The sequence below is a fragment of the Carcharhinus amblyrhynchos genome, chromosome 21 (genome assembly GCF_965287045.1).
Source record: "Carcharhinus amblyrhynchos chromosome 21, sCarAmb.v2.hapA, whole genome shotgun sequence".
NCBI lineage: Eukaryota > Metazoa > Chordata > Chondrichthyes > Carcharhiniformes > Carcharhinidae > Carcharhinus > Carcharhinus amblyrhynchos.
The window spans coordinates 121314-145660 of NC_137344.1; the positions used below are offsets into that span (position 1 = coordinate 121314).

General features: G+C 46.5%; 1 protein-coding gene across 1 annotated transcript in view; it reads right to left on the reverse strand.

The window, feature by feature from the left end:
• The window catches only part of LOC145356551 (glutamine-rich protein 2), a 175229-nt gene that overhangs the window by 114902 nt on the left and 35980 nt on the right, over positions 1-24347 (reverse strand). Inside the window, exon 2 of the mRNA XM_080209314.1 lies at positions 3337-3441. Coding sequence (XP_080065440.1) covers positions 3337-3441 — 105 coding nt within the window. The remainder of the gene's footprint in view (positions 1-3336; positions 3442-24347) is intronic.

Here is a 24347-nt window from a genome sequence, read left to right on the forward strand (position 1 = left end):
GGGCAAGAGGCACACTGGTGTACAACCTGTAGTCTACAAACTTCCCAAATCATCGCAGGAATGGAGGGGTAGGTTCAGCCTTCAGCCTGCCTTATCCCTGTTTGCCCTGCTCCAGTTCCCTTTACTCCCCCTCCACCCCCCTCACCATATCTACAACTTACCGCACCTTCATTTTACCGCATCTACATCTTACCGTGTTCTACATTAGGAGCAGGTGTGTCCTCTACAAAAAGGATGGGTTGCACTTGAATCCCAGGGGTACCAATACCCTGGTGGGAAGGTTGGTTAAGGCTACTGGGGAGACTTTAAACTAGAATGGTTGGAGGGAGGGAATCGAGATGAGGTGATTGGGAACAAGGAGTTAGCTCCCAAATAGAGAGGGATTGTAGACAGTGTAAGAGGGAGGATAGACGGGTGATGGAGAAGGGGAGTGCTCAGACCAAAGGTTTGAGATGTGTCTATTTTAATGCCAGGAGTGTAGTGAATAAAGTGGATGAGCTTAGAGCGTGGATTGCTGCTTGGAAATGTGATGTGGTGGCCATTACAGAGACTTGGATGTCTCAGGGACAGGACTGGATACTTCAGGTGCCGGGTTTCAGATGTTTTAGGAGGGACAGGGAGGGAGGCAAAAGAGATGGGGGAGTGGCATTGTTGATCAGGGATAATATAATGGCTGTAGAGAAGGTGGACGCTGTGGAGGGATTGTCTACGGAGTCTCTGTGGGTGGAAGTTCAGACCAGGGAGGGGGTCAATAACTTTGCTGGGTGTTTTCTATAGGCCATCCAATAGTAACAGGGGTGTTGAGGAGCAGATAGGGAAACAGATCCTGGACGGATGTAATAATAACAGAGTTGTCGTGATGGGAGACTTTAAATTCCCAAACATTGATTGGAATATCCCTAGGGTAAGGGGTTTGGATGGGGAGGAGTTTGTTAGGTGTGTTCAGGAGGGTTTCCTGACACAGTACGTGGATAAGCCTACAAGAGGAGAGGCTGTACTCGATCTGGTACTGGCTAATGAGCCTGGACAAGTGTCGGATCTCTCAGTGGGAGAGCATTTTGGGGATAGTGATCATAACTATATCTCCTTTACACTAGCATTGGAAAGAGATAGGATCAGACAAGCTAGGAAGTGTTTATCTGGAGTAAGGGGAAATATGAAGCCATCAGGCAGGAAATTAGAGATGTAAATTGGAAGGAGGTATTCTCGGGGAAAAGTACCGAAGTAAGGTGGCAGATTTTCAAGGATTGTTTGTCTGGAGTTCTGCACGACAATGTTCCGAAGCGACTGGGAGGTTTTAGTAGGTTACTGGAATTGTGGTGCACGAAAGTTGTAATGAATCTAGTCAAAAAGAAAAGAAAAGCGTACAAAAGGTTCAGGGAGCTAGGTAATGTTAGGGATCTACAGGAGTATAGGAAGGAACTTAAGGAAATTAGGCAAGCCACAAGGGAACATGAGAAGGCCTTGGCAGGTAAGATTAAGGAGAACCCTAAGGCGTTCTACAAATATGTGAAGAGTAAAAAGATGAAATGTGAAGGAATAGGACCTATAAAATGTGATGGTGGGAAAGTTTGTACAGAACCGGTAGACAAAACAGATGTGCTTAATGAATACTTTACCTCGGTATTCACGATGGAAAGTGATCTGGGAGGTTGTACTGCAGGTTTGTGGTGGACTGAAAAGATTGAGTATGTGGACATTAAGAAAGAGGATGTGTTGGAACTTTTGAAATGTATCAAATTAGATAAATCACTGGGACCGGATGGGATGTACCCCAGGTTACTGTGGGAGGTGAGGGAAGAGATTGCAGAGCCTCTGGCGATGATCTCTGCGTCATCGATGGAGACGGGAGAGGTTCCGGAGGATTGGAGGATTGCGGATGTGGTTCCTATATTCAAGAAAGGGAATAGGGATAGCCCAGGAAACTACTGACCGGTGAGTCTGACCTCAGTGGTTGGTAAGTTGATGGAGAAGATCCTGAGAGACAGGATTTATGAACATTTGGAGAGGTATAGTATAATCAAAAGTACTCAGCACGGCTTTGTCAAAGGCAGATCGTGTCTTACGAGCCTGGTTGAATTTTTTGAGGGCGTGTCTAAACTCATTGATGAAGGAAGAGCAGTAGATGTGGTTTATATGGACTTCAGCAAGGCATTTGATAAGGTGCCCCATGCAAGGCTTATTGAGAAAGTGAGGGGGCATGGGATCCAAGGGGCTGTTGCTTTGTGGATCCAGAACTGGCTTGCCTGCAGAAGGCAAAGAGTGGTTGTAGATGGGCCATATTCTGCATGGAAGTCAGTCACCAGTGGAGTGCCCCAGGGATCTGTTCTGGGACCCTTACTCTGTGATTTTTATAAATGACCTGGATGAGGAAGTGGAGGGATGGGTTGATAAGTTTGCTGATGACACAAAGGTTGGTGGTGTTGTGGATGGTCTGGAGGGATGTCAGAAGTTGCAGCGTGACATAGATAGGATGCAAGACTGGGCGGAGAAGTGGCAAATGGACTTCAACCCAGGTAAAATAGGACGGCAGAATATAATATTAAGGGTAAGACTCTGAGCAGTGTGGAAGATCAGAAGGATCTTGGGGTCCAGATTCATAGGACTCTCAAATCAGCTTCGCAGGTAGAGGATGTGATTAAGAAGGCGTATGGTGTACTAGCCTTCATCAATCGAGGGATTGAGTTTAGGAGTCGGGAGATAATGCTGCAGCTGTATAGGACCCTGGTCAGACCCCACTTGGAGTACTGTGCACAGTTCTGGTTGCCTCACTACGGGAAGGATGTGGAAACTACTGAGAGGGTGCAGAGGAGATTTACAAGGATGTTGCCTGGATTGGGTGGCATGCCTTATGAGGATAGGTTGAGAGAGCTCGGTCTTTTCTCCTTGGAGAGACGAAGGACGAGGGGTGACCTGATAGAGGTGTATAAGATGTTGAGAGGTATTGATCGGGTGGATTCTCAGAGGCATTTTTCCCAGGACTGAAATGATCGCTATGAGAGGACACAGGTTTAAGGTGTTGGGGAGCAGGTACAGAGGAGATGTCAGGGGTAAGTTTTTCACTCAGAGGGTGGTGGGTGCGTGGAATCGTCTGCCGATGGCGGTGGTAGAGGTGGATTCGATAGGGTCTTTTAAGAGACTTTTGGATAAGTACATGGGACTTAGTACAATAGAGAGTTATAGGTAAGCCTAGTAGGTAGGGACATGTTCGGCGCAACTTGTGGGCCAAAGGGCCTGTTTGTGCTGTAGTTTTTCTATGTTCTACATCTCACCATATCTACATCTTACTGTATCTTCATCTTACTGCATCTACATCCTACTATATTTTCGTCTTACCGTATCTATATCCTTCTCAATGTCACTTATACGATCTTCAACTGCATTTTTGAAGTTCTTCAAATTATTCATTTCCTGCATCATCTCCTCCATCAAAGACATAACCTGCAACACACAGTATTACCATGACAAACAATGCTAATTTCTCAAATAAATTCCTGGGACAAAGACAGAGAATTGACTGTCATCCTGGGTTTAGTTTGAGATCTCAGACATGGTGTCACCTACAGATTGTACAGCTGGTTAGGCAGACCCAGGGTCACAGCGGACCCTCCCCATCTGTGAACACAACAAGCAAGGACAAGCCCAGTGCTCCGGCCTCCACAGTTCTATACTGTGATGTCCTGAGGCATGGTACATTGGGGAGACCAAGCAGACACTATGACAACGGATGAATGAACATCGCTCGACAATCAGCAGGCAAGACTGTTCTCTTCCTGTTGGGGAAGACTTAAGCGGTCATGGGCATTCAGCCTCTGATCTTCGGGTAAGCGTTCTCCAAGACGGCCTTCATGACACACGACAGCACAGAGTTGCTGAGCAGAGACTGATAGCCAAGTTCCACACACATGAGAATGGCCTCAACCAGGATCTTGGGTTCATGTCACACTATCTGTAACCCCCATGACTTGCCTGGGTTTGCAGAATCTCACTAACTGTCCTGTCTGGACACAATACACGTCTCTTTAACCTGTGCTTAACGCTCCTTCCACTCACATTGTCTGTACCTTTAAGACTTGATTAGCTGTAAAGACTCACATTCCAACCATTATTTTGTAAATTGAGTTTGTGTCTTTATATACCCTGTTTGTGAACAGAACTCCCACTTACCTGATGAAGGAGCAGCGCTCTGAAAGCTTGTGGCTTTTGCTGCCAAATAAATCTGTTGGACTTTAACCTGGTGTTGTGAGATTTCTTACCACGATGACCATCATGGCCAGAATATTCTGAACTTCAGAGTAATTTTTATATTCTTTAAAATTGATGACAAAAGACTACAGAAATGTGGCTGCTGAAGGGTCACCAGATCCGTCCTTAGAGGGAAGCAGCGAAACCTTCCAGACTGATGATGACTCAATGTTCTTTCTTGAGATAAATATAAAAGTGTAATTTCAAATTGAATACATCAGGTACAAAAACTCTCAATGGTGAAATCCACAACACAGGATGAAGAATTGATCTAATCACAGACCTTATTTGGAAAAGGACTTCAAATATAAATAATGTCACCCCATGATGAGGAAGCCATTTTGTTGATGGCGTTTTATGACAAATGTGAGGCAATGCATTTTGGAAGGCCTAATACAGATAGGAAATATACAGTAAATGGCAGAACACTTAAGTCTATTGATAGGCAGAGGGATCTGGGTGTACAGGTACACAGGTCACTGAAAGTGGCAATGCTGGTGGAGAAGGTAGTCAAAAAGGCATACGGCATTGTTGTTCGTCCACCTTCATCGATGAGGACCTCGACACCATTAGTCATTTTGAGGCTGGTTGTGGTGTGTCCGAAGATGACTGATCAGGGCCAATTCAGGCACAGAATGTCCTGGCACATATTGGACAGACTTGTGTAGACACTGTAGTTGTTGCGCTGGTGGCTCTGGACTTGCGCAGCTCGCGCTTAAGTTGTGCTTCAGCAATACACCTTGCTTCGTGAGCTTCACAGCCTTTGTGGATGAGGCAGTGCCAGGTAGGGCGGTTTTGTGCCAGCGTTTCCCAGGTGGTCGTGTCAATGTCAAGCGACTTCAGGGAGGCCTCGAGTGTGTCTTTGAAATGTTTCTTCTGCCCTCCATGCGAGCGTCTTCCAGCAGAGAGTTCCCCAAAAAGGAGCTGCTTGGGTACGCGCTGGTCTGACATACGGATGACATGACCTGCCCACCGGGTCTGTGCTCTCATCAGCAGTGTGTGGACTGAAGGTAGATTTGCCCTAGACAGAACTTCAGCGTCTGGTACTTTGTCTTGCTATCGGATGTGTAATATTCTGTGAAGACAAGTCATGTGGAAATGATTGAGCTATCCTGCATGCCCTCGATACACAGTCCACGTTTCACAGGCATACAGGAGGGTAGTGAGTACCGCGGTGTTGTAGACCTTCAGTTTTGTTGCTGGGCTGATTCCTCGATGTTCCCATACAGTGGAGCGCAGTCTACCGAAAGTAGAACTTGCCTTTGCTATTCTGCAGTTAACTTCTGTATCAATAGTCACTGCTTGGGAGAGGGTGCTGCCAAGATAAGTGAACTGGTCCACTGCCTGTAGTTTCTGCCCTTTGATTGTGATTATGGGTTCTGTGTACGGTGCATGAGGAACAGGCTGGTGCATGACTTCGGTCTTTTTAATGTTGATGCTGAGTCCAAAGTTGTCACAAGCCGTGGAAAATTTGTCCGTACTGACTTGCATCTCTGGCTCTGAGCCAGTATACAGGGCGCAGTCATCGGCAAAGAGAAAATCTCTCAGAACAGTCTCCTTCACTTTGGTAACAGCTTGAAGTCTCCTCAGGTTGAAGAGCTTCCCATCCACTCTGTACTTGAGGCTGATTCCAGCAACACTGTCCTGGAAGGCATCATTCAGCATGGCAGTAAACATCATGCTGAACAGTGTGGGTGCGAGCACACAGCCCTTGGTGACTGGAAATGCCTCAGAGGACTCTCTGCCATCCAGTACTCTGGCCATCATGGGACTGGCGCATCATCTGAATGAATTTGGGGGGGCAGCTGAATTTTGACATGATCCTCCACAGGCCTTGCCGGTTTACAGTATCGAAGGCTTTCGCGAGGTCAACAAAGGTTGTGTACAGTTCGCGATTCTGCTCCTGACACGACGGTGCAGAGGGACCTGGGGGTCCTTGTGCATGAGTCGCAAAAACCCAGCTTGCAGGTGCAGCAGGTGGTCAGGAAGGCAAATGGGATGCTGGCCTTCATAGCGAGGGGGATTGAATATAAAAGTAGGGAGATCTTGCTGCAGCTGTACAGGGCACTGGTGAGGCCGCAGCTGGAGTACTGTGTGCAGTTTTGGTCGCCGCACTTACGCAAGGATATTTTGGCCTTGGAGGGAGTGCAGAGGAGGTTTACTAGGCTGATACCGGAGTTGAGGGGGTTGAGCTATGAGGAGAGGCTGAATAAACTGGGCTTGTACTCGTTAGAGTTTAGAAGAATGAGGGGAGATCTCATTGAGACGTATAAGATGATGAATGGGATGGATAGGATAGAGGTGGAGAGACTCTTCCCGCTCAAAAGACAGTAGGACTAGGGGGCACAGCCTCAAGATAAAGGGGGGGCGGTTTAGAACGGAGTTGAGGAAGAACTTCTTCACTCAAAGGGTGGTGAATCCCTGGAATTCTCTGCCCGTTGAAGTGGTGGAGGCTGCCTCGCTAAATATATTTAAGACGCGGGTTGATGGGTTTTTGATAAGAGAGGGGATTAAGGGTTATGGGGAGAGGGCGGGAAAGTGGAACCGAGCAGCGACAGATCAGCCATGATCTTATTGAATGGCGGGGCAGGCTCGAGGGGCTAGATGGCCTACTCCTGCTCCTATTTCTTATGTTCTTATGTTCTTACGTTCCTGAAGTTGGCGCACAGCAAAAATCATGTTAATAGTCCCACGACCTTTGTGGAAACCACACTGTGACCCTGGAAACAGGCCCAGCTCCAGATGAGTGACCAGATGATTTAGCAGGACTCTTGCGAGGGTTTTTCCTGTGATGGAGAGCAGCGAGATTCCTCGGTGGTTGTTGCATACTTGCCGATTGCCCTTCCTCTTGTAGAGGTGTACGATGGAAGCATCTTTAAGTTCCTGAGGAATGGATCCTTGCTTCCAAAAGGACTGGAACAATTCAGTGAGCTTCTCGATAAGTACAGGACCAGCAGATTTATAGATCTCTGCGGGTATGGCATCTGCCCCTGGGGCTTTGCCACTGGATAGCTGGCTGACAGCTTTCGTGACTTCGGCTACCAGTGGGTCATCCATGGCGCTGTTGATATCAACCTGGGGAATCCTGTCTATTGCCTCATCGTTAATAGATGACGGTTGGTTGAGGACGGTTTCAAAGTGTTCAGCCCATCTCTGCAGGATCCGAGCCTTCTCTGTAATGAGAGTTGTACCATCTGTACTCACGAGGGGGGAACTCCCGAGAGATTGAGGTCCATAGAGAGTGTTGAGGGCTTCATAGAACCGTTTCAAGTCGTTTCTGTCAGCGTAACCCTGTATTTCATCTGCCTTGGCGCTCAGCCAGGCATCCTGCATTTTACGCAGTTTATTCTGGACTGTCCTGCGAGCATTGGTAAAAGCATTTTTCTTGGCAGCTGATCATGGGTCGTTCTGACAGGCCCGATGAAGATGGTGCTTTTCAACAAGTAGAGCCTGTATCTCCTCCTCATTCTCACCAAACCAGTCATGCTGCTTGTGGGTAGAGGGCCCGAGTGTCTTCAGCACAGATGTATGGAAAGCATCCCTGAAGTGTTCCCAGTCATCCTCAGCGCTGCCTGCGAGGTGTAGGTCAGCAAGCTTGATTTCTAAGTCTCCAGCCAGTGCTGAAGCTATGCTGGGGTTCTTTAGCTTGGCCGCATTGATTCTTTTCATAACCTCGCTTCCTTGTAGTCGCCTCTTGGGTCTGATGCGGAGCCTCATTTTGGAGACAATGAGCCTGTGATCTGTCCAGCAGTCAGCACCACACACGGCCTTGGTCACTCTGACATCCTGCCTGTCTTTTCTCCTGACAATGACATAGTCGATAAGATGCCAGTGCTCAGAGCGGGGGTACATCCCGGAGGTCTTGTTACGGGTAGGCAGATGGAAGGTTGTGTTGGTGATGAGGAGGTCGTGTGCTGCACAGGTCTTCATTAAGAGTAGGCCGTTACTGTTACACTTGCCCACTCCATGCCTCCCAATGACTCCCTGCCAGATTGCAGAGTCACACCCTACTCTTGCATTGAAATCGCTAAGCAAGATCAGCTTGTTGGTACTGCTCACTGCTGATAGTAGGGCATCTAGTTCTTCATAGAACTTGTCTTTCATCTCGTCTGGGTTGTTCATTGTGGGGGAATAGGCGCTGATCAGGGTGGTTTGACTTCTGTTCTGTAGCGGAAGCTGTAATGTCATAAGCCGGTCGTTCACACCCTTGGGTAGACTATCAAGTTTCCGAACAAGGTGACTCCTGACGGTGAATCCAACTCCAGCATCACGATGCTCATCGCTGCCGCGACCGCTCCGGAGAAAAGTGTATCCATCTCCAGTTTCACTCAACCGATCTACGTTGGCAAGACGAGTTTCGCTCAGGGCTGCAATGTCAATGTTGTATCTTGCAAGCTCTCTGGCAACTAAGGCTGTTCTTCTCTCTGGTCTGTCTGCTGTAGGGTTGTTCAAAAGCGTGCTTTTGCAGCTTTGTAGAACCTTAGTTAGGTCGCACTTGGAATATAGTGTTCAATTCTGGTCGCCACACTACCAGAAGGATGTGGAGGCTTTGGAGAGGGTTACAGAAAAGATATACCAGGGTGTTGCCTGGTATGGAGGGCATTAGCTATGAGGAGAGATTGGGGCAGGCTCGAAGGGCTAGATGGCCTACTCCTGCTCCTATTTCTTATGTTCTTATGAGAGATTGAAGAAACTTGGTTTGTTCTCACTGGAGCGACGGAGGTTGAGGGGAGACCTGATAGAAGTCTACAAGATTACGAGGGGCACGGACAGAGTGGATAGTCAGAAGCTTTTTCCCAGGGTGGAAGAGCCAATTATTAGGGGGCACAGGTTTAAGATGAAAGGGGCAAGTTTTAAAAGAGATGTAAGAGGCAAGTTTTTTACACAGAGAGTAGTGGGTGCCTGGAACTTGTTGCCAGGGGAGGTAGTGCAAGCGGGTACGGTGGTGAATTTTAAGGGCTGTGAATAGGATGGGAATAGAGGGATATGGTCCCCGGAAGGGTAGGGGGTTTTAGTTAAATTGGGCAGCATGGTCAGTGCAGGATTGGAGGGCCTGTACCTGTGCTGTAATTTTCTTTGTTTTTTTTTAAATTACAGCAGGAAGCTGTGTTCTAGACAAAGATCTACCGAAAGTGATCAAACTCACTGGAAGGTAAGGTTATAATGGTTATAAAGATCAATCCCTTGAAAGTGGGAGAAACACCTGCCCCAAACTACCCCTCTGACCCCAATCTATTCAACATCAGCCAAGAACAAACCTTCTACAAATCTGACCACAAGGAGCCTTGGTATTTACTGAGAATCCTCTGCTTTACAAGAGCTTCAATTCAACTAAAGCATCAACTCATCTAAGAAACGACAGACCTGCCATAAAACTGAGACAATTATAAGTTGCTACCATATTGTTTGACCTTCCTCTGTATCTAATCTTTGTGCGTGTGATAGTTTGGCTGAGACAAGTGAATGAAACAGCCAGGGTAAGTTTGTGGATCATAAATAATCTTCTTTACTTTAAAACTAACAAAAAGCTTCCTGCCGGGATCATTTAATTGGGACAATCTCCCTGAGGGTAAAAGGCACATATCCTTTACGTACAGAGATACTGACCAAGGGCAATAAAAAGGAAAACAGAAATTCGAGCTGTAACACTGACAAAATTCATCTTTTGACCACCAACAGAGTTGGTAACTTCAGGAAACTCCAGAGAGACGGAATGTGGAAAAGCAAAGAATGACATAAAGGGGAAACCTACAAAATATTCAGATTCTCAAAACAGATATTTGATAAGGTGCCAGACAGGAAGTTATTGTTCAAGGTAAGGGTTCCTGGGAATGAGGGTGACATATTAGCATCAATAGAGGCACCAGAGAGTAAGGCTAAACTGACAATTTTCAGGTTGGCAAACTGTAACTGGGCTGGATCAGGGCTGGGGTTCATTGCCCTGCCTTACCCATGGCTCAGTTGGTTAATCACTTGCCCTTGAATCACAAGGTCACAGGTTCAAGAACTGCTCCAGATTTAAAACCTAGACTGATGATCTAGTGCAGTACTGAGGAGTGCTGTACTGTCAGAGGTGCCATCTTTCAGGTGAAACATTACATTGGTTGAGCAGCTGCAAACATTCCTGTGACACAATGTTGTAGAATAGCAGGAGAATAATGCTTGGTGCCTGCTCAATATTTATATCTGTACTCCAATAAATATCACAGAAAACAGATGATCAGACGGTCAGTGTGGGGCTTTACTGATGTGTTTCACATTATAACTGTGACTACACTTCAAAAAATACTTCATTGGCTGGAAAACACTTTAGGGTGCCCAATTGTGATGAGAAAGGCTTTATAAATACAGGATTTGTTCACAATTTATATTATTGACTCAGCGGAAGGACCAGAATGCAATGCATCCCAGTTTGTTGACGATACAAAGCGAGATGGAAAGTTTAGCAGTGGTCACAAACAAAGAGAGACAGAGTAAGTGAAGGGGTTCAGGAGGTAGCGATGGAACGTAATGTGGAGAAATTTGAAGTTAACCATTGTGGCAGGAAGAACAGAAAACAATATTTCTAACCAGTGAAAAACAATGTTGGTGTTCGGAGGGATTTGGGGTCTTTTTATAAAATCGTAAATGGAATGTAAGAGTTAGGGATTGCAATTGGACACTTATAGAATCCCCACAGAGAAGGCGGCCATTTGGCCCATTGTTATACAGCCTTAATTTAAACACCTTCCGAGCATTTCAGTTTAATGAGACAGAAAAGGAGAGAAATTCAATTATTTCTTTATTCAACATTTCTCGTACCAACTCAAACATCAAAACACTCAAAGCAATAATCTCTCCCTCAACGTCAACAAAACAAAGGAGATTGTCATTGACTTCAGAAAGCGTAGTGGACAACATACCTCTGTCTACATCAAAGGAGATAAGAACATAGAACATAAGAACATAAGAAATAGGAGCAGGAGTAGGCCATCTAGCCCCTCGAGCCTGCCCCGCCATTCAATAAGATCATGACTGATCTGAAGTGGATCAGTTCCACTTTCCCGCTTTCTCCCCATATCCCTTAATTCCCTTGTCTATCAAAAACCTATCTACCCGTGACTTAAATATATTTAGCGAGGCAGCCTCCACCACTTCAACGGGCAGAGAATTCCAGAGATTCACCACCCTTTGAGTGAAGAAGTTCCTCCTCAACTCTGATCTGAACTGCCCCCCCCCAACTTATCTTGAGGCTGTGCCCTCTAGTCCTGCTGTCCTTTCTAAGCAGGAAGAATCTCTCTACCTCTATCCTATCCATCCCCTTCATTATCTTATACGTCTCTATAAGATCCCCCCTCAACCTTCTAAACTCCAACGAGTACAGACCTAGTCTATTTAGTCTCTCTTCATAGTCCAACCCCCTCGTCTCCAGTATCAGCCTAGTGAACCTCCTCTGCACTCCCTCCAAGGCCAAAATATCCTTGCGCAAGTGCGGCGACCAAAACTGCACACAAGGATGAAGCAGAAAGGGCCGAGAGCTTCAGGTTTTTAAGTGTCCACATCACTAACAACTTGTCCTGGTCCTCCCATGCTGACACTATAGTTCAGAAAGCTCCACAACGCCTCTACTTTCTCAGAAGACTAAGGGAATTTGGCTACGACACTTGCCAACCTTTACAAATGCCCCACAGAAAGCATTCTTTCTGGTTGTATCACAGCTTGGTATGGGCACCTGCTCTGTCCAAAACCGCAAGAAACTACAGAAGGTTGTGAATGTAGCCCAATCCATCACACAAACCAGCCTCCCATCCACTGACTCTGTCTACACTTCCCGCTGCCTCGGCAAAGCAGCCGGTATAATTAAGGACTCCACACACCCCGGACATTCTCTCTTCCACCTTCTTCCATCAGAAAAAAGATACAAAAGTCTGAGGTCACGTACCAACCAACAGAAGAACAGCTTCTTCCCTGCTGCTGTCAGACTTTTGAATGGACCTACCTCACATTAAGTTGATCTTTCTCTACACCCTCACTATGACTGTAACACGACATTCTGCACTCTCTCCTTTCCTTCTCTATGAATGGTATGCTTTGTCTGTATAGCATGCAAGAAACAATACTTTTCACTGTATGTTAATACATGTGACAATAATAAATCAAATCAAATCAGCAAATGCAACTCTTTACTGAACTTTAACTCTAATTGAACATCAACTTTAACTATTTAACTGAAAATAGATACTACCAAGTTTAGGAAAACCTTGGCCAAGAAATATCCTCAGTGTAGAATCAATCTTCTCCTTCTAGCGCCTAGTTTGGGGGCGTTTAAGAGATCTGTGGATAGGTTTATGGATGGTAAGGGTTTGGTTTAGGTTAGAGGGTCATTGTTTTTTAACTGGTCGGCGCAACATCATGGGCCGAAGGGCCTGTTCTGCGCTGTAATGTTCTATGTTCTCTGAAGCATCCTTCAGGGTACACTTCTTCTTATGATGATTGGTCTCTTCAAGTTATCGCTGCCAAACAAAGGACTCACGTCTTTTTATCCACAATTCTCTACTCGCTTCTGGAAGCTTCTCTGTCATCCAGCCAATGAATTGATCAGAAACTAATCACGTGGCTCGAACATTCAGTGAAATTACTTTTGGAGGATGTCATTACACTTTGTTCATTTGACATGTCCTATACATAGCAGCCTTAAAAATCAGAGACGCAGTGTCTGCGTTAAAGTAAACAACTTCTCTGATCTGACCAATACAGGAAGCTTCAGATCACAGCTCCCAGACCACAGCCTCTTTACCACCTGCATCTGATTTTAATCTATAAATTGACCAGAAATCCCAGCATGCTTCACTCTCCGCCATTTAAAGCCACTACTGCCAATCTTTGTTGTAGCCGTTCTTTCTCCATCCACACCATCAGGTTAGCACCGACTCTCTGACAGAATATCTTACCCAGGCCTATCCCGTAGCCTCTCACATTTACCATGGCTAATTCTTCTAACCTACTGTGACCATACTGTGCCTTTAGAACATAGAACATAGAACATAACAGCGCAGAACAGGCCCTTCGGCCCACGATGTTGCGCCGACCAGTTAAAAAAAAACAACAGTGACCCACTAACCTAAACCAATCCCTTTTCGTCCATAAACCTATCCACGGATCTCTTAAACGCCCCCAAACTAGGCACATTTACAACTGCAGCAGGCAGGGCATTCCAATCCCTCACCACCCTCTGGGTAAAGAACCTGCCCCTGACATCTGTCCTATAACTACCCCCCCTTACTTTAAAGCCATGCCCCCTCGTGCTAGATTTTTCCATCAGAGGAAAAAGGCTATCACTATCCACCCTATCTAAACCTCTAATCATCTTATATGTTTCAATAAGGTCCCCTCTTAGCCGCCTTCTTTCCAGCGAAAACAACCCCAAATCCCTCAGCCTCTCCTCATAGGACCTCCCCTCCATACCAGGCAACATCCTGGTAAACCTCCTCTGCACCCTCTCCAAAGCCTCCACATCCTTCCTGTAATGTGGGGACCAGAACTGCACACAATACTCCAAGTGCGGCCGCACCAGAGTTGTGTACAGTTGCAACATAACGCTACGACTCCTAAATTCAATCCCCCTACCAATAAATGCCAAGACACTGTATGCCTTCTTAACAACCTTATCTACTTGATTCCCAACTTTCAGGGATCTATGTACACATACACCTAGATCCCTCTGCTCCTCCACACTATTCAAAGTCTTCCCGTTAGCCCTATACTCCACACATCTGTTATTCCTACCAAAGTGAATTACCTCACATTTCTCTGCATTAAACTCCATCCGCCACCTCTCGGCCCAGCTCTGCAACCTGTCTAAGTCTTCCTGCAAACTATGACACCCTTCCTTACTATCTACCACACCTCCGACTTTGGTGTCATCAGCAAATTTACTGATCCACCCAACTATACCCTCATCCAGATCATTAATAAAAATCACAAACAGCAGTGGCCCCAACACAGATCCCTGAGGCACACCACTTGTAACCGAACTCCATGATGAATATTTACCGTCAACCACTACCCTCTGTCTCCTATCTGCTAGCCAATTCCTAATCCAGTTCCCTAGATCACCCACAATCCCATACATCTGCATTTTGTGCAGAAGCCTACCATGGTGAACCTTATCAAACGCCTTACTAAAATCCATATACACCACGTCCACTGCCTTACCCCCATCCACCTCTTTGGTCACTTTCTCAAAAAACTCAATAAGGTTAGTAAGGCACGACCTACCCTCCACAAAACCATGCTGACTATCTCCAATCAACTCATTACTCTCCAAATAACTATAAATCCTATCCCTAATAATTTTTTCCAAAACCTTTCCCACAACAGAAGTAAGACTCACCGGTCTATAATTCCCGGGGAAGTCTCTGTTCCCCTTCTTAAACAATGGGACAACATTCGCTAACCTCCAATCATCTGGTACTATACCAGAGGCCAACGACGACCTGAAGATCAGAGCCAGAGGCTCTGCAATCACTTCTCTTGCCTCCCAGAGAATCCTGGGGTAAATCCCATCCGGACCAGGGGACTTATCTATTTTCAGACCCTCCAGAATATCCAGCACATCCTCCTTATCAACTGTAACACTGTCAATTCTACTCCCCTGCAACCCAGTGTCCTCCTCAGCTATATCCATGTCCCCCTGCGTGAACACCGAAGAGAAATATTGGTTCAATGCTTCACCAATCTCCTCCGCTTCCACACATAACTTCCCTCTGCCGTCTATAACTGGCCCTAACCTTGCCCTAACCAACCTTCTGTTCTTGACATACCTATAGAACGCCTTAGGATTCTCCTTAACCCTATCAGCCAAAGTCTTCTCATGTCCTCTTTTAGCCCTTCTTAGCTCGCTCTTCAACTCCCTCCTAGCCAATCTAAAGCTCTCTAGTGCACTATCCGAGTGCTCACGTCTCATCCGAACATAAGCCTCCTTTTTCTTTTTAACCAACGAATCAACTTTTTTGGTGCACCACGGTTCCCTAGCCTTACCAATTCCACCTTGCCTGACAGGGACATACCTATCACAGACTCGCAGTAGCTGCTCCTTGAAAAAACTCCACATTTCGGACGTTCCCAGTCCCTGTAATCTCCTAGTCCAACCTATGTTTCCTAATTCTCTCCTAATAGCCTCATAATTACCCTTCCCCCAGCTAAAACCACTGGCCCGAGGTTCATGCCTATCCCTTTCCATCACTAAGGTGAACGTATTGTGGTCAAAGAAATGTATTTTAAGAAATGTATTTGTGTCATGTTTCTTATGAAGGGGATGTTAAGATTCAATTCTGTTTCAATGATGTTGATTTGTCTCCAACCATCATCCCACATACTGAAGCATGCAGAGGAATAATTGCCCCAAAATATTGGGATGTTTGTTCTAATTGGAGTTAATGCAGTTTTGTTAATTTTAGACTTTCCCAGATTTCAGAGTAAGTGTTTAATTAGGTTGATTGACCAATAGTTTTGGAAAATCCCACCCACAGAATCACATGCTCACACTGACAAAATTGGAAAATGCTGGGCTCTGGTCTAACCTCACAATATACCTTGGTGTTTCTGGTCTTGTCCGTAACCTACACATTCCAGGACACTAGGGTGCAGTTTTAGCATGGCCAATCACCTAACCTGCACATCTTTGGGCTGTGGGAAGAAATCAGAGCACCCAGAGGAAACTCACCCAGACACAGGAAGAATGTGCAAACTCCATACAGATAGTGACCCAAGCCGGGAATTGAACCCGGGTCCCTGGCGCTGTGAGGCAGCAGTGCTAACCAATTTTGGGACCACACCTGTAATATCATGGTCTCTGTACCTAAGAAGAATATAGTTGCTTAAGAAGGGCTGGAATGAAGGTTCACTAGATTTATTCTGAGAATCAGAATGTTGACCTATGTGGAAAGTTTGGAGTAAATGAGCTAAGATTTACTACGGTTTAAAGGAATGATTTGATTGATTTGACTCAGTGAGAGTTTGGCAGGATATTGTCTTCTCCTAATTGGAAAGGCGAGAATAATGGGTAAGAGGGCCAATCACGGCTTACAAAGGAAAATAGAGAGAGGATCCAAGGAAGAAGCATACTGATTGGCCAAGAAAAATAATAGGCATGAGAATTGGGAGCAGTTTAGAATTCTGCAAAGAAAGACCAAGGGATTGATTAGGAAGCACAAGAATAAGCTTGCAGGGAACATAAAGACTGACACAAAGAGTCTCTATAGCTACGTAGGTATGGATGTGATCGGCGCAACTTGTGGGCCGAAGGGCCTGTTTGTGCTGTAGTGTTCTATGTTCTACGTGAAGAGAAAGGTTGAAGACAAGTGTAGGTCCCCTACAGACAGAGGCAGGGGAATGTATAATAGAGACAAAGAAATGGCCAAGCAACTGAATACATACTTTGGTTCTGTCTTCACAAAAGAGAACACAAATCAGATACCAGAAATGTTGGAGAATGCAAGATTTGGAGAGAGGCAAGAACCGAAGGAGATCAATATTAGTAGAGAAAAGGGGCTGGGAAAATTGATGGGATTGAAGGCAGATAAATCCCAAGGGCCTGAAAGCCTAAGAATATAAGAACACAAGAACTAGGGGCAGGAGTAGTCCATCTGACCCCTCAAGCCTGATCCACTATCCAATACGGTTTTCTCATGGACTCAGCTCCACTTACCCACCCACTCACCATAACCCTTAATTCCTTTACTGTTCAAAAATCTATCTATCCTTGCCTTAACATTCAATGAGGGAGCCTCAACTGCTTCACTGGGCAGGGAATTCCACAGATTCACAACACTTTGTGTGAAGAAGTTCCTCCTCAACTCAGTCCTAAATCTGCTCCCCCTTATTTTGAGGCCATGCCCCCTAGTTCTAGTTTCACCCGCCAGTGGAAACAACTTCCCTGCTTCTATCTTATCTATTCCCTCATAATCTTATATGTTTCTATAAGATCTCCCCTCATTCTTCTGAATTCCAATGAGTATAGCCCCAGTCTACTCAGTATCTCCTCATAAGCCACCCTCTCAACTTCGGAATCAACCTAGTGAATCTCCTCTGCACCCCCTCCAGTGCCAGTATATCCTTTCTCAAGTAAGGAGACCAAAACTGTACACACTACTCCAGGTGTGGCCTCACCAGCACCTTATACAGCTGCAACATAATCTCACTGTTTTTAAACTCCATCCCTCTAGTAATGAAGGACAAAATTCCATTTGCCTTCTTAATTACCTGCTGCACCTGCAAACCAACTCCTTGAGATTCCTGCACAAGGACACCCAGGTCCCTCTGCACAGCAGCATGCTGCGATTTTTTACTGTTTAAATAATAGTCCATTTTGCTGTTATTCCGACCAAAATGGATGACCTCACATTTACCAACATTGTACTCCATCTGCCAGACCCTCGCCACTCACCTTAGACTATCTGTATCCCTTTACAGACTTTCAGCATCCTCTGCACACTTCGCTCTTTCATCCATCTTCGTGTCATCTGTGAATTTTGACACATTACACTTGGTTCCTAACTTCAAATCATCTATGTAAATCGTAAACAATTGCAATCTCAACACTGATCCCTGAGGCACACCACTAGTCACTGATCACCAACCAGAAAAACACCCATTTCCCCCTACACTTTATTTTCTGTTAGTTAACCAATCCTCTTATTATCCCAGATAGACCTACATCCCAGAGTACTTAAGGAAGTGGCTCTAGAAATAGTGATGCATTGGTGGTCACCTTCCAGGATTCTATAGACTCTGGAACAGTCCCTGCAGATTGGAGGGTAGCGAATGTCACTCCAATATTCAAAAAGGGAGATAGAGAGAAAACAGGTAATTATAGACCAGTAAACCTAACATTGGCGATGGGGGAAATTCTCCAATCCATTATCAAGGACTTTATAGCGGAGCATTTAGAAAGCAGTGGCAGGATCAGACAGAGTCAGCATGGATTTATGAAGGGGAAATCAAGCTTGACAAATCTGTAGGAATTCTTTGCAGATGTAACGAGTAGAGTTGACAAGGGGGAACCAGTCGATGTGGTATATTTGGACTTTCAGAAAGTGTTTGACAAAGTCCCGCACAAAAGATTATCGTGCAAGATTAAAGCGCCTGGGATTGGGGGAAGTGTATTGAGATAGAGAGAAAACTGGTCGGCAGAGAGGAAACAAAGAGTAGGAATTAATGGGTGCTTTTCAAATTGGCCAACAGTAACTAGTGGGGGTGCCACAGGGATCGGTGCTGTTATTTGTCATTTATATTGATGATTTGGATGAGAATACAGGAGGCATGGTTAGTAAATTAGTAAGATTGGTGCCATAGTGGACAGTGAAGAAAGTTATCTCCAATTGCAACGGGATCTTGATCAATTGGGCCAGTGGGCTGACGAATGGCAGATGGAGTTTAATTTAGATAAATGTGACGTGATGCATTTTGGTAGATTGAATCAGGGCAGGACTTACTCAGTTAATGGTAGGGTGTTGGGGAGAGTTACAGAACAAAGAGATCTAGGGGTACAGGTTCATAGCTTCTTGAAAGTGGAGTCACAGGTGGACAGAGTGGTGAAGAAGGCATTCAGCATGCTTGGTTTCATCGGTCAGAACATTGAATACAGGAGTTGGGATGTCTTGTTGAAGTTATACAAGACATTGGTAAGGCCACACTTGGAATACTGTGTACAGTTCTGGTCACCTTATTATAGAAAGGATATTATTAAACTAGAAAGAGTGCAGAAAAGATTTACTAGGATGCTACAGGCGCTTGATAGATTGAGTTAGAAGGAGAGACTGGATAGACGGGACTTTTTTCTCTGGAGTGTAGGAGGCTGAGGGATGATCTTATAGAGATCTATAAAATAATGAGGGTCACAGACAAGGTAGGTAGTCAATATCTTTTCCCAAAGGTAGGGGAGTCTAAAACTAGAGGGCATAGGTTTAAGGTGAGAGGGGAGAGGTACAAAAGTGTTCAGGGGGCAATTTTTTTCACAGAGAGTGGTTGGTGAGTGTCTGGAACGAGCTGTCAGAGGCAGTAGTAGAAAGCGGGTACAATTTTGTCTTTTAAAAAGTGTTTAGACAGTTACATGGATAAGATGGGTATAGAGGGATATGGGCCAAATGTGGCCAACTGGGAGTAGCTTAGTGGTTAAAAAAAACGGCTACATGGATAAGTTGGGCTGAAGGGCCTGTTTCCAAGATGTAAATCTCTATGAGTCTAAAGACTGAACTGGACCATATTACTGTTTAACTTTGTATGCTTAGATTTTATAAGATATGTACTTCATAGAGTACTAATAGTGTGAAAACTAGAAAAGACTTCCTTTTTTTAAGGGTGAAGATGTGATGATACTGTGCTATAGATATATTTTTTGTTTAAGGGGATTGTTTTAAGATGCCATGTTTTGTTATAAGCAGTGAGTTTTTCTAGAAAGAATGCAACAGGTATTGGTACTCAGGAAAATTACTCATTTTTGCCATGTAAGTATTTATTTAACAGGAAACTTAATGAGCTTTTGTTGACCAAAGAAGAGGACCCTTGGGATGTTATCTTGATTACAGTAATGGAATGGTGAGTTAGTTATACAGTCACATATAGTCATGTGATAGTAGAAATAGGAGGAGCTAGGCTAGTAGCTGAGAAAAACAGTTTTCTGAGCTCAGTTGCTGGAGAGGGCTGTTTACAGGTAGCAGCCTACAAGAAACTCTGTCTGTCTGTCTCTATAATATCCCTCTGGAAGCTCCAAAGCTATTAACAAAACAAGAGTGCCTGGATTTGCTAACTATTTTTAAAGTGGTGGTTTAAGTCTAGAAGAGAAATAATGTTTAATTGGAACTGATTGGTAATAAGTTAGAAGTTAAAGAGTGGTTTCTTTTCATGTTTAAAGATTATTCAATAGTTAAGATTTCAACTGTTTCATTTTGTTACAGTTACACTTAAACTGAGCCATGAATAAAGCTTGTTTTGATAAAAAGCTCCCTAATTTGTCATTAGGATCACTCCTGAGGCAGAGCATTCTTTCCTCACATTTATGCGAAAATGGTAAAAATGGTTGGAGTCTGATTTGGCTTCACAATATACCGTGGAGTTCCTGACTGACATCCTGACAGTGCCACCTAAAGGCTTCTGAAAGAAATTCCACAAGGCCTTCAACAAATCCAGATTTATTTACAACTGTTAGTCATGCTCAGACAGGTACTTCAGGGTACAGAGTGAACACCCTGAGTGGTGATAACTTGGTCACCCTATCTACCTCTGCAGGGCTCCCAGACTGGACAGCAATAACTGCCATAATCAGGGAGCTCATATTCTACCTTGAGGATCTTGTTAAAGCCATTACAGATACTACCCAAGGTAGTCATGGTGCTGGAGGGAATATTCTGGTGTGGATCAAAGATTAGCAAGCTAACAGAAAGCGGTGAATCATGATAAGGGGCTGTTTCACAATGGAGATCAGTCACCAGTGGAGTTTCACCGGGATCAGTGCTGGGATCACAGCTCTTCACAATATATATTAATGATTTGGAGGAAGGAACAGTGTACTGTGGCCACATTTGTGGATGATAGAGATGGGAGGGAAGGCAGGTTATAAGGAGGATATAAATATAAACTGCGAGATATTGACAGGTTAAGTGAGTGGGAGAAAATTGGCAAATGGAACTCAATGGGGAAAATGTGAGATTGTTCATTTTGGGAGGAAAGAATGAGAAGGTGGATTATTATTTAAATGGAGAGAGATGGCAGAAAGCTGGAGCACAAAGAGACTGGGGGGATCCTTGTTCCTGAAACCCAGAAAGCTAGCATACAGCGACAGAAGGTAATGGGGAAGGCAATCGGAAAACTGGCTTTTATTTCAAGGGAGCTGGAGCATAACAGTAAAGAGATGCTGTAACTGTTGGGTCTGGCTGCTGGCTCCCTGCAAGTGGGGAGCTATACTAAACCCTACTGGAGTCAACCATACCTGGCTGGGGGAGGGGGAGGGTGACACGCTAGCGGGCCAGGAGATCTCTGTCCCAGACCCACTAATAAGATCAAAATACATTAAAATTTTAATTTGAATAAATGATTCAGCTCTGCACTGATTTTTGGCGTGAAGGTCAGACTGGGTAAGGGCAGCAGATTTCCTTCTCTAAAGGGACATTAGTGAACCAGATGGATTTTTCTGACAATTGACAAGTTGGGTCAAAGGTACAGTTTCCATGTTGTAACCCTTGATGAGAACGGTTTCATGGTCATCAGTAGATTCTTAATTTCAGATATCTTTTATTGATTCAAACTCCACCATCTGCCATGGTGGGATTCGAACCCGGGTCCCCAGAACATTGGCTGAGTTTCTGATTAATGGTCGAGCGATAATACCACTAGGCCATCGCTTCCCCATCTGTGGGGATATTACTTAAATTGGAATCACAGATTCCGGGGCTTTGTAAGTTGTGCCTATGAAAAAAGGAGACTTACAGTCCTGCTCCGACTGCACGGTCAGTCCTGCTCCGACCGCACGGTCAGTCCTGCTCCGACCGCACGGTCAGCTCCGCTCTGACCGCACGGTCAGCTCCGCTCCGACCGCACGGTCAGCTCCGCTCCGACCGCACGGTCAGTCCTGCTCCGACCGCGCGGTCAGTCCTGCTCCGACCGCATGGTCAGCTCCGCTCCGACCGCACGGTCAGTCCTGCTCCGACCGCGCGGTCAGTCCTGCTCCGACCGCACGGTCAGCTCCGCTCCGACCGCACGGTCAGCTCCGCTCCGACCGCACGGTCAGTCCTGCTCCGACCGCACGGTCAGTCCTGCTCCGACCGCGCGGTCAGCTCCGCTCCGACCGCACGGTCAGTCCTGCTCCGACCGCGCGGTCAGCTCCGCTCCGACCGCACGGTCAGTCCTGCTCCAACCGCGCGGTCAGCTCCGCTCCGACCGCACGGTCAGTCCTGCTCCGACCGCGCGGTCAGCTCCACTCCGACCGCACGGTCAGTCCTGCTCCGACCGCACGGTCAGTCCTGCTCCGACCGCGCGGTCAGCTCCGCTCCGACCGCACGGTCAGTCCTGCTCCGACCGCACGGTCAGTCCTGCTCCGACCGCACGGTCAGTCCTGCTCCGACCGCGTGGTCAGCTCCGCTCCGACCGCACGGTCAGTCCTGCTCCGACCGCACGGTCAGTCCTGCTCCGACCGCACGGTCAGTCCTGCTCCGACCGCACGGTCAGCTCCGCTCCGACCGCACGGTCAGTCCTGCTCCGACCGCGCGGTCAGCTCTGCTCCGACCGCACGGTCAGCTCCGCTCCGACCGCACGGTCAGTCCTGCTCCGACCGCACGGTCAGTCCTGCTCCGACCGCACGGTCAGTCCTGCTCCGACCGCACGGTCAAGTCCTGCTCCGACCGCACGGTCAGTTCCGCTCCGACCGCACGGTCAGTCCTGCTCCGACCGCACGGTCAGTCCTGCTCCGACCGCACGGTCAGTCCTGCTCCGACCGCACGGTCAGTCCTGCTCCGACCGCACGGTCAGTTCCGCTCCGACCGCACGGTCAGTCCCGCTCCGACCGCACGGTCAGTCCTGCTCCAACCGCACGGTCAGTCCTGCTCCGACCGCACGGTCAGTCCTGCTCCGACCGCACGGTCAGCGCCGCTCCGACCGCACGGTCAGCGCCGCTCCGACCGCACGGTCAGCGCCGCTCCGACCGCACGGTGAACAAAGAACAGTACAGCGCAGGAAACAGGCTCTTTGGCCCTCCAAGCCTGTGCTGCTCATTGGTCCAACAAGACCATTCATTTGTATCCCTCCATTCCCAGTCTGCTCATGTGACTATCCAGGTAAGTCTTAAACGATCCCAGCATGTCCGCCTCTACCACCTTGCTTGGCAGTGCATTCCAGGCTCCCACCACCCTCTGTGTAAAATACATCCCTCTGACATCTGTGTTGAACATTACCCCCCTCACCTCAAACCTGCGATCCCTTGTGTTCATCCGACCTGAGAAAAAGTTTCCCACTGTTCACCCTATCTATGCCCCTCATAATTTTATACACCTCTATTAGGTCACCCCTCATCTTCCGTCTTTCCAGGGGGAACAACCCCAGTTTACTCAGTCTCTCCTCATAGCTAAGACCCTCCATACCAGGCAACATCCTGATAAAGCTTCTCCGCACTCTCTCCAAAACCTCCATGTCCTTCTGGTAGTGAGGTGACCAGAACTGGACGCAGTATTCCAAATGTGGCCTAACCAACGTTCTATACAGCTGCAACATCATACGCCAACTTTTATACTCTATGCTCCGTCCAATAAAGCAAGCATGCCATATGCCTTCTTCACCACCTTCTCCACCTGTGCTGCCACCTTTAAGGATCTGTGGACCTGCACACCCCGGTGAGCGCTGCCTGACTGTAAGGAGTGCTTTTGGGAATAGGTGAAACAGGCAGCAGAGGCCAAAAAGGAGAGTACTGATTGGCCAGTAAGGGAGCGTGCTGATTGGCCAGTAAGAGAGCATGCTGATTGGCCAGTAAGGGAGTGTGCTGATTGGCCAGTAAGAGAGCGTGCTGATTGGCCAGTAAGAGAGCGTGCTGATTGGCCAGTAAGAGAGCATGCTGATTGGCCAGTAAGGGAGTGTGCTGATTGGCCAGTAAGAGAGCGTGCTGATTGGCCAGTAAGGGAGCGTGCTGATTGGCCAGTAAGGGAGAATGTTAAAGGGGAGGGTAGAAGTGCAGGTTTTTGGAGATGAGGGCTCAGGAGAGGTTAGTAAAGTTTCCAGACACGTAATAGAATGGAGAGTATAGGAGATTGTTAACACTGTTTAAGAGGAAAAGAGAATTGTATGAAATGTACAAGCAGCAAGGAACAGATCAGATGCTCATAGAACATTACTGCGCAGTACAGGCCCTTCGGCCCTCGATGTTGCGCTGACCTGTGGAACCAATCTAAAGCCCATCTAACCTACACTATTCCGATATCATCCATATGTACTCATCATCCACTCCCACTATCATTTTTCGCCAGACTCTCCAACCTCACCTTGGAGAATGGAACACTGCTTTTCTCATCCTGAATTCCACATATGACTATCTTTTCTGGCAATATTCCTCCCACGAGGAGTATAAAAAGTGCAAGCTACTG